General features: G+C 46.4%; 2 protein-coding genes across 2 annotated transcripts in view; both read right to left on the reverse strand.

Annotated features, from left to right (window-relative positions):
- Tmsb10 (thymosin beta 10) overlaps positions 1-12,011 on the reverse strand; it is a 453,760-nt gene that overhangs the window by 64,862 nt on the left and 376,887 nt on the right. The gene's annotated exons all lie outside the window — the stretch shown is intronic.
- Elmod3 (ELMO domain containing 3) overlaps positions 1-12,011 on the reverse strand; it is a 31,576-nt gene that overhangs the window by 15,543 nt on the left and 4,022 nt on the right. The window contains exons 2-3 of the mRNA XM_051154648.1: positions 5,461-5,526; positions 4,142-4,211 (exon numbers count right to left, since the gene is read on the reverse strand). Coding sequence (XP_051010605.1) covers positions 4,142-4,211; positions 5,461-5,526 — 136 coding nt within the window. The remainder of the gene's footprint in view (positions 1-4,141; positions 4,212-5,460; positions 5,527-12,011) is intronic.

Consider the following 12,011-nt stretch of genomic DNA (forward strand, 5'->3'; position numbering starts at 1 on the left):
TTGGAAACAGCTTTGCCGGAGGCCTGAGAGCTGCTGTCATCAGGAAAACACTGGGTTAGAATCTAAGTAAAGAGAAAGTCAGTGAACCTCAGGTTGTCAGGTTCTTCGTTTCTTAGGGAGGGTCTCATGTAGCGCTGGGTGGTCTTAAACTCACTATCCAGCCAAGAATATAATGTTGAACTCCTGACCGTTCTACCTCCACCTCCCAAGCATGTGCCACTATGCTTGCTTAAATCCCTAGTCCATATAAAATTACCTAGCCTTTGGTACTCTGCTATAGTAATGAAAAACGGATTGACAGAACAGACTTGCAGATTAAATAAAACCATACCAAATACTGATGGCAACTGAGGAGAAAGTGGCTGAAGAGGAGGAGAGGGCCCATCTCAGCTGCTTATGACTTGGGTGTTTTTGTTTGTTTGTTTGTTTGTTTGTTTTGGCCAAATTATTTAACCATGTGTGGGTTCTCACGGAATTGCTGTGACCAGGAGACAAGTCTCCAACTTCTAAGACAGGTATGTAGCCCAGAGGTAAGAGTTCAACAGTGCTCACTACTGTTGTTGACACAGCCGTGGTTTCGGGGCCAGCCAGTTAGAGGGATGCAGGGAAATGGATTCAGGGTCCTAAGTGTCTGGTTGCTAGGGAGTTCCACCTTGCTACTTCCAGTCTAGGGACGCAGACACTGAGACTCAGAACGACTCAGCTGTGTAACGTCAACAGATCTTGGTCTTGCATTAACAGACAACATGAAAATCAACCTTTAGCTGCTGGGAGATAAGATGATGGACAAAGCGGCTGAATAACAACAAACAATGAGAGAGAGAGAGAGAGAGAGAGAGAGAGAGAGAGAGAGAGAGGGAGGGAGGGAGGGGACTTGGCTCAGAGCATCTGCAGAGCAAGAGCAAGATCATGGGGTTTGGTTCTCAGCTCCCCATTCCAAGGCGGGAAAGGCTGAGTGATGATCAGCAGTTAAGAGCAGTTGCTGTAGCTGAGTGGTGACGGGCGGTGGGTGGTGACGACGGTGGCAGCAGCGGCGGCGCACGCCTTTAATCCCAGCACTCAGAGGCAGAGGCAGGTGAATCTCTGTGAGTTCCAGGCCAGTCTGGTCTACAAAGGGAGTCCAGGACAGCCAAGGCTACACTGGAAAACCCTGTCTCGAAAAACCAAAAAAAAAAAAAAAAAAAAAAAAAAAGAGAGAGAGAAAGAAAACAAAACCCTGCACAAACAAACACACCCTACCAACAAGAGCACTTGCTGTTCTTCCAAAGGACCTGCATTTGGTCCCCAGCACCCATACTGGCGGCACACAGCCATCAGTAACTCTAGCTTTAAGGCCTCCAACACCCTCTTCTGGCCTTCACAGGCCCTCGGTGACATTCCCTCACATGGACACACAGACATGCATAAAAGAGAAAAGAAAAAGTGTGAGCCAGGTGGTGCACTCCTGTAATCCCAGCACTAGGGAGGCAGAGGCAGGGGGATGGGGCAAGTTGAAGACCAACCTGATTTACAGAGTGAGCTCTAGAGCAGCCAGGGCTACACAAAAACCAGAAAACAAAGCCAAGTGATTAGCGTAGAACAACACAGGGAAACTGGTGGGGCTGACCACAGACTTCCTACCCTCCACCCTGGCCTCTAAGCAACTTATCAGCAACTTAACGATCTCTCACCTTATGACCCTTCACCTACAAGCAATTTGACCACATCTGTGAGCCAGGAGCAAAAGAGACCTTGGCCACAGGGAGAGGGAGTTTGCCATTACAAGAGTTAAGCAACAGAAAGTTCAAGGTCTCAGCTGGCCTTCTAGCTGCTGCCTGAGAGATGACTGAACCCTGTGTGCCTGTCCTGCCCTCTGGGAGCCAGACTGGCCCTCCTGGCTCTGCAGATCTGAAGATGATCCCGACAGGTGTGTGTGTGTGTGTGTGTGTTTGTACACGTGTGTAAAGCAAATGCAGCTCACATTTTTATTTCTCTTTCTTTTACTATTTAATTGACTCCTTTCTTTTGCCTCTCCCATTTACCCATCAACTAAACAGCGCTGATTTAGTCATCCTGTAAATGCAAATTATCCAAGAGCATTATTTTTTTGCTAGTTTATTTTTCGAGACAAGGTCTCAAGTGGCCGTGGCTGGTGTCACGCCGGCTGTGTAGAGACACCCCTGAGCTTCGGATCCTTCTGACTTCACTTGCCTGAAAGTGGAGGCTCATAGCAAGTGTCACCATTCTGGTCCCCAGCCTCCAAAGTGCTCTGCTTATGAAGATAATAGTTTAAGTATGTAGGACTTTTTTTTTTTTTTTAAAGTTTTTTAAGACAGGCAGTGGTGGCATGCACTGTTAATTCCAGCACTTGGGAGGCAGAGGCAGGTGGATCTCTGAGTTCGAGGCCAGTCTGGTCAATAGAGTTCTAGGACAGCCAGCTACCTGGCGAAACCTTGTCTCAAGAAAAATTTTAAAATTACATTTATTGTGTGTGAGAGTGTCCATGTCACAGTGCACATGTGGAGGTCAAAGGACAATTCACTCTCTTCTATCATGTGGGTCCTGGGAATCTAACTCAGGCTTGACAGCAAGTGCCTTTATCTGGTGAGCTATCTCACAGCCTTCAGTGTGTAGGAGATACACACACACAATGTATATTATATATGTGCATAGTATATACACATAAATTAAAATACATATGTGTATCTATGATACATGCCTATATATGTGTATATATATTTTTAATATATATGTGTGTGTGTGTGTGTCTTGGTGTGTGGTTCAAAACATTAAAAAAACATAGGGTCTTAGGCAAACTAGGCCTAAGTGCTCTAGTACCAATCTATGTTCCCAGTAATGTGTAGCATTTAAAAATAAAAACATATACTATTGAGGTGCTAGAGAGATGGCTCAGCGGTTAAGAGCATCATCGGCTGTTACTCCAGAGGACCCAGGTTTGGTTTGCGGCACTGCGCAGCAGCAGCTCACCACTGTCTGTAACTCCAGTTTCAGGGGTCTGATGCCCACTGCTCGCCTCTGCAGGCACTGAATGCAAGTGGTGCACAGACACACACAGACCAAGCACCAGCACACATAAAGTAGAAATAATAAATCTTCTTAAGAGACACACAAAAATGTGTACGCGGTTGAGTGCTCACTGCAAAGTGTACTGTTGGGTCCTCCATGCCGTGTCATCTAATCCTCACTAAATTTGTTCACTCAGGTCCCACTGTGATCAGCTTCCTTCTCCCCCTGCAGCCACCTTTTCAACGTATTTGGGATGGGAGGCAGGGTGCCTGCTGGGAGGGTGTCCTACTCCCGCCTCAGCCGCTGTCCATCTTTGCCTTCTAGCTGAAGAGAGGATGATTAGAAAGGCGAAGCAATTTATTCAAGGCCACATAAGGAAGGGAGCCAGAGTTTAAACCAGAGGATGTATCTCCAAAATTATTTGCATATGAGAATATATCTTTCTTTTAAACCAACTAGCAAATCAATGACTGAGTTGAAAGCATGGCACTAGAAAACACCAGAGCCTTTTCACTTACATTGCTTCATTTTCTTTTGTTTGTTTTGTTTTCCAAGACAAGGTTTCTCTGTGTGACAGCCCTGGCTTTCCTGGAACTCTGTTTGTAGACCAGGCTGGCCTTGAACCTAGAGAGATCTACCTGCCTCTGCTTCCCGAGTGTGGGGACTACAGGCGAGCGCCACCATGCTTAGCACTGTACTGCCTCATTTTCACGCAGTCCTTGCGGATGACAGGTGTTCATACCTCCACTGCTGAGTCAGCAAATGTCTCAGTGCCTCCGAGGCTGATGGCCTGAGCTCATCCCTGGGATCCGCACGGTGGAAGAAGGGGGCTAACTTCAACAAGTCGTCCTCTGGCTCACACCCCCTCCCCATAAATAAGTAAAAAATAAATGTAATTTTAAAATGTTCCCTGTAAACAGACATTACTACATGGCATGGCCAGAAGCACACAGCAAACCACCAACAGATAATCTGGCTCCTAAGCCAGGGTTGCTTCTGATTTTTTGTTGGGGAATGATAAACCTACATCATTTTGAAAGAGAAAGAGCAAGACTTACTCAGACGATGGACAGTGGGTCCTTGGAGGCTCTGATCTGGTCCCACCCAAGCCCTAAGGGCCCTCAAGGGTGCTTACCGCCTGGCTGCCAGCCATTCGGTTCTGTGGTCAGGGCCTTGAGAATGCTGTGGTTCTTCAGCTCTGAGATCTGTAGGGGCAGATGACCATTAGTGAGGGCAGATCTACGTCTCCCCACACACGGCTCCTCCCACCCACTGTACATGAAATATCCTGGCTATTAGAGGATGGAAGACTATATTCTGATGGACTGACAAAAATTTGTGTGTGTGTATGTGTGTGTGTGTGCACTCGTGTAGGCCAGAGGCAATCTGTTTCTCAGATTGCTATTTGTGTTTGCCCCAGGGACTCTCGCTGAGAGCTGGGGCTCCCTGATTTGGGTAGACAGGCTGCCCAGTGAGTGCCAAGATTCTCCTGCCTCTGCCTCCACAGCACTAGGATTACAAGCACACACCACCACGCATTCTAGGGATCACACTCAAGTCCCCCTGCTGGTAAGGCAAGCACTTCACCCACTGAGCTATTTGCGGGGGACTGACTCAGAGCCTAGTGCATACTAAGCACACATATTCTCCACTGAGGTGCACCCCAGCTCTAAATCCAGTCTTGGTTTTGTCCTGTCATGTGGTGCAGGCAGGCCTTGAACTCTGTCTTCTCGCCTCAGACTCTCAAATGCTTGGACTTACAGGCCTACACCACGTCTTCCAGCCTAAAAGTGAGTCTTTTTTGTTTGTTTCCTTGTTTTTTGAGACAGGGTTTTTTTGTTGTAGCCTTGGCTGTCCTGGAACTCCCTCTGTAGAGCAGGCTGGCCTCGAACTCAGAGATCTGCCTGCTTCTGCCTCCCAAGTGCTTGGATTAAAGCCATCACCACTTGGCTAAAAGTTATTCTTTTTCATTTTTGGGGGGGGGTTATTTCTGTTTTTGAGACAGGGTTTCTCTGTGTAGCCTTGGATGTCCTAGACTCACTTTGTAGACCAGGCTGGCCTCGAACTCACAGTGATCTGCCTGCCTCTGCCTCCCGAGTGCTGGGATTAAAGGCATGCGCCACCATGCCTGGCCTTAAAAGTTATTCCTGAAGTGGGGCTCCTAGAAAACTTGGACTGTGAGGCTGCAGTTGGGTAATGTGGGGACAAGTATCTGCCCCCCACTGAATGGTAAATAAGCACAAATGCTCCACCCCTGTGAGTCTGTGCTGTGCCTTTCCACCCCCAGTACACGCTATGCGCATCCCCTGGGTGGTGTGATCTCATCAAGACAGATGCTATGTGGCAGCTTTGTGCTTTCCCAGAGTGTGTGCTCCTGGAGTCTACGCCCTCCTGTGTCCCCAGCACAAAAAAGTGTATGTTGGCAGGAGATCCTGAAGCGTGGGTGATACGTACAGGAATTCCTCTGAAAGCCACGAGTGCACCGTTGTCCTCGTTGTGGCCAGCAGAGACACATTCTACCTGCAAGACAGGCAGGCAAGCCAGGGTCAATTTCCTGTGGTAACCTCTGTCAGGCCGCAGTTTAAATTTCTCATTTTTTCCTAGAATCACAAAGAACTGAGCCTTGGAGAAATCAGCTACAGTACTGTAAAGACAGACCACTAGGCACAGTGGTGCCCTCGGGAGGTAAGGGACAGGAGAGCAAGGGTCTGAGGCCAGCATGGGCTACAGAAGAGCCTATCCTAACCCTCACCGCCCTGAGGGGTGGTGCACACTGGCTTTTGCTTGAGGCACTGGGTTCATATGATCTCAAGATGAGCATGTAGCTGGTACACAAATGTGACCAGGGTACCCACCATAAGAGAAAGGACAGGAGAATAAAGGGAAAGAGGGACGGAAAAAGTATAAAGTGATTACTTAATGTTATTTAACGTATGTATGTATGTATGTAATGCATAGATGGATGGGGGGTAGCATATGTGCCACAGCATGTATGTGCAGGTCTGAATGCAACTTTTCGGAGTTGGGTCTCTTCTTCTACCATGTGAGTCAGGGGATTTGAACTCGGCTCATCAGGCTTGGCAGCAAGCAGGTTTACTGCTGAGCCACCTCACCAGCCCTTAATGAATCTTATGTAGGTTTCTCTGATGTTAACAAGCCTTGGGACTGGTGTCAGTGAAGCTCACTGAAGCCCTCTGCCTAGCCCCTTTACTCAGCAAACCTTCCCCCACGAGTGTTTAAAAATCAAACCAGCAAGAAACCACAACAAAAGAAGCAAAGCCAAAGAGCAGCAGCAAAGCCTTGAGTAACTGTTTCTCACTCATCACAGGCACAGGGTGGGGCCAATCCTCCTAAGATGTTAGGAAAAAAACTACAAATCAGTTAAGCCGGTCATGGCTTTAATCCCAGCATTCGGGAGATAGAGGGAGGAGGATCTCTGAGAGTTCAAATCGAGCTGGGTCTACAAATCAGGTTCAGGACATCCAGGGCTACAGAGAAACCTTGTCTTGAAAAGCCAAAAAACAAAAAACAAAACAAAACAAAAAAACAAAAAACAGGCTGGGCATGGTGGCAGACGCCTTTAATCCCAGCACTCAGGAGGCAGAGGCAGGTGGATCTCTGTGAGTTCCAGGCCAGCCTGGTCTACAAAGTGAAGCTAGGACAGCCAAGGCTACACAGAGAAACCTTGTCTCAAAACAAAACAAAACAAAAACAAACAAACAAAAAAGCCAAAAAAAAAAAAAAAAAAAAAAAAAAAAAAAAACCCTAAACCAAACCACCACCAAAAATAACAACAACAAAAGCCCCATCAACAAAACAAATAAGCAAAATGCATGGATGGAGAGGGAAAAGGAGTTTTTTCTCTGGGTGTGTGGGCTCTAAGCAGGTTCAAGGACCCCAGTGGCTCCCTCCACACTCATAAACACCTGAATAACACACACTGGACTTGCTGTGTAAATTTTTTTTTTAAATGAAGGGAGGTCATGAGTTCGGGAGAGGTTGGGACGGGCTCTGGGAAGAGTTAGAGACAGAAGCAGGGGGCAAATACAATCAAAATATATTGTATACATGTACAAAATTCTTGAAGGATTAGTAAAAATAAAATTTAAAAACACACATTGGAGATTCTGTCTCAAAAATGAACCAACCAACCATGTCCACAAATGGATCAAACGAAAGACGAAGGAGTGGCAGTGCCACCTTGCAATCCCAGCACTCAGGAGGTGAGGTGGGGTTGGTGCTTTAGCAAGATTGGCACAAAAAACAAAACTAAGCCCTGGAGAAGATGCCTGATTCACACAAAAGGAAATATCATTTTAAGTAATTTGACGTGTGAGGTGTGTGTAGGTACACATGTGACCAACAGAATCCAACTTCAAGTTTCTAGCCTCACTTCCCATCATGCTTTCAGGCAGGGTCTCTTGCTCCCTGCTGCTGTGCCAGGTTAGCAGGGCACTCCAGTGGATTCTAACCTCCTCCCCACATCTAGCCACAGGGCGTACAGGCACAGGCCACCACGCCGGCTTTACCTGGTTCTAGGGATCCAAATTCATGTCCTCACGTCGCACAGCAGGCTCTTCCCCCACTGAGCCATCCCCCTAGCTCAAAAGCACATTATTATTTAATTTTTTTATCTGACTTTTACTTGTGTGTGTGTGTGTGTGTGTGTGTGTGTGTGTGTGTGTGTGTCTGAGAGTATGTCACGTGTGTGCAGGTGCTCAAGGAGGCCAGGGGAAGGAACAGATCCTTTGCTTACACGCCCTCTGACATGGTGCTGGGAAGTGAACTTGGGTCCTCTGGAAGTGCAATGGGTTCTTTTTTTATTATTTTTATTTCTTTTTTAGACAGGGTTGCTCTGTGTAGTCCTGGCTGTCCTGGATTTGATCTGTAGACCAAGCTGCTGGGATTAATGCCTGGCCTCCAGCATTAAGAAAAACAAAATAACAAAACAAAACAAAACAAAAAAAACAAGACATATGATGTGATAACAATTCTTAGTTGTCATCTTGACTGCATCTAGACTTAACTAAGATGCAAGCAAGCTACTGGATACCCGTGAGCGGATTTTCCTGACTGGATCATTTGAAGTGGGAAGACTCACCTTAAGTCTGGCCCTTTGGCTGCTTAAATCATGCCTTTTGCTGGCAGCCTACATAAATAGCACGAAGAAGGAAGTGTTTGCCCTGCCTGCTTGCCCTCCCTCACTGGCAAGTCCATCCTTTGCTGGCCTTGGAGTCTACTCTGTTGGGATTCTGGTGTGTACTCAAGACCAGCTGAGACAGCCAGCCTCACGGACTGAACAGCTGCTGGATTCTTGGACTTTCTGTTGGACCACAGCTTGTAAAGTACTCTAGTAATTCTGTGTGTGTGTGTGTGTGTGTGTGTGTGTGTGTGTGTGTGTGTGTGTGTGTACATTCTATCAGTTCTGTTCTCTAGAGAAACTTGATTAATAAATATATAAATAAATGGCATATGAACTATTCTGAGATAATGTTTCAGTAGTCAAGTAATCAAAGGTCAAAAAAGATAATAACAACATTTTTTATCAAAGGTCAAAAGAGGTGATAAAAATTTTTTTTGTTGGTTAGAGGTCAAAGGTTACAACTCATCAGATGCTGGTATTTTCTAACCTTTGATCCTGCAACAGACACTGTCGTCTACAAAATTCATACCCAAGAGCTGCACAATCAACAAGAAAAATATTCTAATGTTGCAGATGTCTTCTTAAAGTCTGTAGGGTTTTGTGTTGGGCGAAACTCAAGTCTATCCTTGGGTGCATATGGCCCACCAGGCTGGACACCTGTGCAGGAGAGATTACCAGCCCTGGGCAATGATTTGGAAGCAAAGTCTCAGGTACTCCAGGCCATCTCAGGAGTTGCTACGGAGGATGGGGTTACCCCAGGCCTTCTCAGGAGTTGCTATGGAGGATGAGGTTGGCCCTCTGGTCCTTCTACTTCCACCTCCCGAGTGTTGCGTCTACAGTTATAGGGGGACAAGCACACTATGGACTGAGTGACACCCTGGCCCACAGTCACACGTTTGCACACTCCAGGCCTGCACTGTAGGCTAGTACATATCTAACAGATACACCCTTCCTCTCCATGGTGATGTGCTTATTTTCACTCACTGTAGCACTATTTCCACAAACCCTAGACATTGACCAACGGTGGATTTAAAAGTATGTGCACTCGGGGCCTAGAGAGATGGCTCAGAGGTTAAGAGCACTGGCTGCTCTTCCTAAAGGTCCTGAGTTCAATTCCCAACAACCACATGGTGGCTCACAACCATCTACAGCATGATCTGATGCCCTCTTCTGGCATGCAGACCTCCACGCAGACAGAACACTGTATATATAATAAATAAGTCTATTTTTTTAAAAAACCCTGTATACTGTATGCAGCCGCCAGGAAGTGCTAGACTCTGGGAGTTACTAAGGGCTGCAGAGGGCAGAGGACACACACTGCCTCACCTGGGCCCACTGCATGTCTTTCTGAGAGCCCATTTTCCACATGGACTGTGGAACTTTGCTTTCCTTTTCTTTGGGTTTAAAAGAGCCTACCCTCACCAGGCGTGGTGGCACACGCCTTTAATCCCAGCACTCAGGAGGCAGAGGCAGGCGGATCACTGTGAGTTCAAGGCCAGCCTGTTATATTTATTTTCATCACTATTATTTGTTTTGAATCATTGTTTCATTATGTAGCCCAGGCTGACTTATAAAATGTGATCCTAGCTGGGCGGTGGTGACACATGCTTTTAATCTTAGCACTTGGGAGGCAGGGGCAGAGGCAGGAGGATCTCTGTGTGAGATATATGTATCGCACTCTCATGTGCATGAGGAAGACTGGCTATTCTGTTCTGTTCTGACCCACTTTAAGTCCAGAAGACAGACTCTCTCAGTGAACCTGGGGCTAGCCTGGTGGTGATCCCCATTCCGCTTTCAACTGCACTGTTGTTGCAGACATTTGTGTGGTCAAGTCTGGTTTTTTATGTGAGGTTGCGGATTTGAACCCAGGTCCTGTGCTTGCATGGCAAGTGTTCTTACCCATGTAGTCATTTTCCTGAGCCAGTTCTGACTTCTTTCTACTTGTGAGAAAGGAAGCCCAACACAGCACAGTAGACCAGACTCCTCCATTTCTGACCTTATAATGTCTAAGCATTATCATCTCCCACTGGAATGAACACGTACCCACTACAGCTCCTCCCTCACCTCTGGCCTCTGATGTACATGGATTTCCTACAGAAGAGTCTGTGTCCTCTGGTCCATTCAATACCAGCTCCACCATCTCTACTTGCCTGGACTGTCTTAGCATCTGACCATGTTGGTCTCACCTAAGTAAGTCCTGATTTATTAATTCATTTATTCATCCATTCATCAGTTTATTTATTTTTTTAAAAAGATTTATATTATTTATTTAAATTTTTAAGACTTATTTTATGTTTATGAGTATATGAATACTGTGCCTGCATATGTCCCTGGCATCTTTAGAGGCCAGAAGGTACTGGAAGTACAGATGGTTGTGACCCATCACGTAGTGCAGGTACTGAACCTAGATAGCATGTGCTCTTAACCACTGAGACGTCTCTCCAGACTCTTGTTTTATTTTGAGACAAGATCTAACCATGCTGCCTAGCTAGCATGGAACTTGGTAAGTGGATTAGGCTGGTCTTCAACTAACTCAGAGATCCACCTGTCTCTGCCTCCCAAGTGCTGGGATTAAAGGGGTGTGCCACCACCTCCAGTTCTATTTTTTTTCTTTTTTTCTTTTCTTTTTTAAAGGTTTCTTATTATGTATACCTGCAGGCCAGAAGAAGAGGGCGTCAGATCACATCGTAGATGGTTGTGAGCCACCATGTGGTTGCTGGGAATTGAACTCAGCACCTCTGGAGGAGCAGTCAGCGCCCTTAACCTCTGAGCCACCTCGACAGCCTCCAGTTCTATTTTGATTTTTAAAAATTAAGGGTGTGTGTCTGTGTGAATGTATGTCATGTATGTGTAGCCTGCAGAGAACAGAAAGGGGCACTGGATGCCCTGGAGCTGCAGCCGAAGGTGGTTCTGAACCACCCGGCATGGGTCCTCTGGAAGAGTAGCCAGCGCTGTTAACCACTGAGTCATCTCTCCAGCCCCCTCTTTAAGTTTTATAAAGCTCTTGCGTGCGACCCGAGTTTCCCTGAAAAAGGCTTCATGAGCACTTTCTCTTATATGTCTTTGATGTTTCCCAAAACTATTAGCATAGTACAAGATAGAAAATATATAGCCGGGCGTGGTGGTGCATGCCTTTAATCCCAGCACTCAGGAGGCAGAGGCAGGTGGATCACTGTGAGTTCAAGGCCAGCCTGGTCTACAAAGCAAGTCCAGGACAGCCAAAAGCTACACAGAGAAACCCTGTCTCGAAAAAACTAAAAAAAAAAAAAAAAAAAAAAAAAGAAAATATATCTACAATTTTCACTGAAATTCTGCCTCAATAATATTGGGTGATTTCTGGCCTTATATATAAAAAACGCTTCCTTCTTCTCTGCCTACATTTCAGCCCCCTTCCAGAGACTTCCTTTTAGGAGAACAGTCTGTCCTTTTCTGAACATGAGGAAACATCCCTGGAGAGGCCAGCAAATGCCTTTCTGTATTCTGGCCCCGGAATCCTATTTCTGGCCTGCAAGACAGCGGGGAAGGTCCAGAATGCGGGGCTAGCTGCCAGGTTCACGTGGCCTTATACTGTGACTGTGCTGAACCAGGAGCCTCAGGGTTGTGGCCACTAAGTTGCTTAGTTTTGTTTTGTTTTGTTTTGTTTTTATCAACATGACAAAAAACTGGAGCCATCTGGGAAGAGGGAACCTCCACTGAGAAAAAGCCTCTGTTATACTGACCTCTGGACAAGTCTATTGTTTTAGTTGTTGCTTCGAGACAGGATCTCACTATGCAGCCCTGGCTGGACTAGAATTCACGATGCAGACCCAGGTGGCCTTGAACTCACAGAGATGTGCCTGTCTCTGCCTCCTCAGTGCTGGGA

This window comes from Acomys russatus, chromosome 13 (assembly GCF_903995435.1).
Source record: "Acomys russatus chromosome 13, mAcoRus1.1, whole genome shotgun sequence".
Taxonomy (NCBI): Eukaryota; Metazoa; Chordata; class Mammalia; order Rodentia; family Muridae; genus Acomys; species Acomys russatus.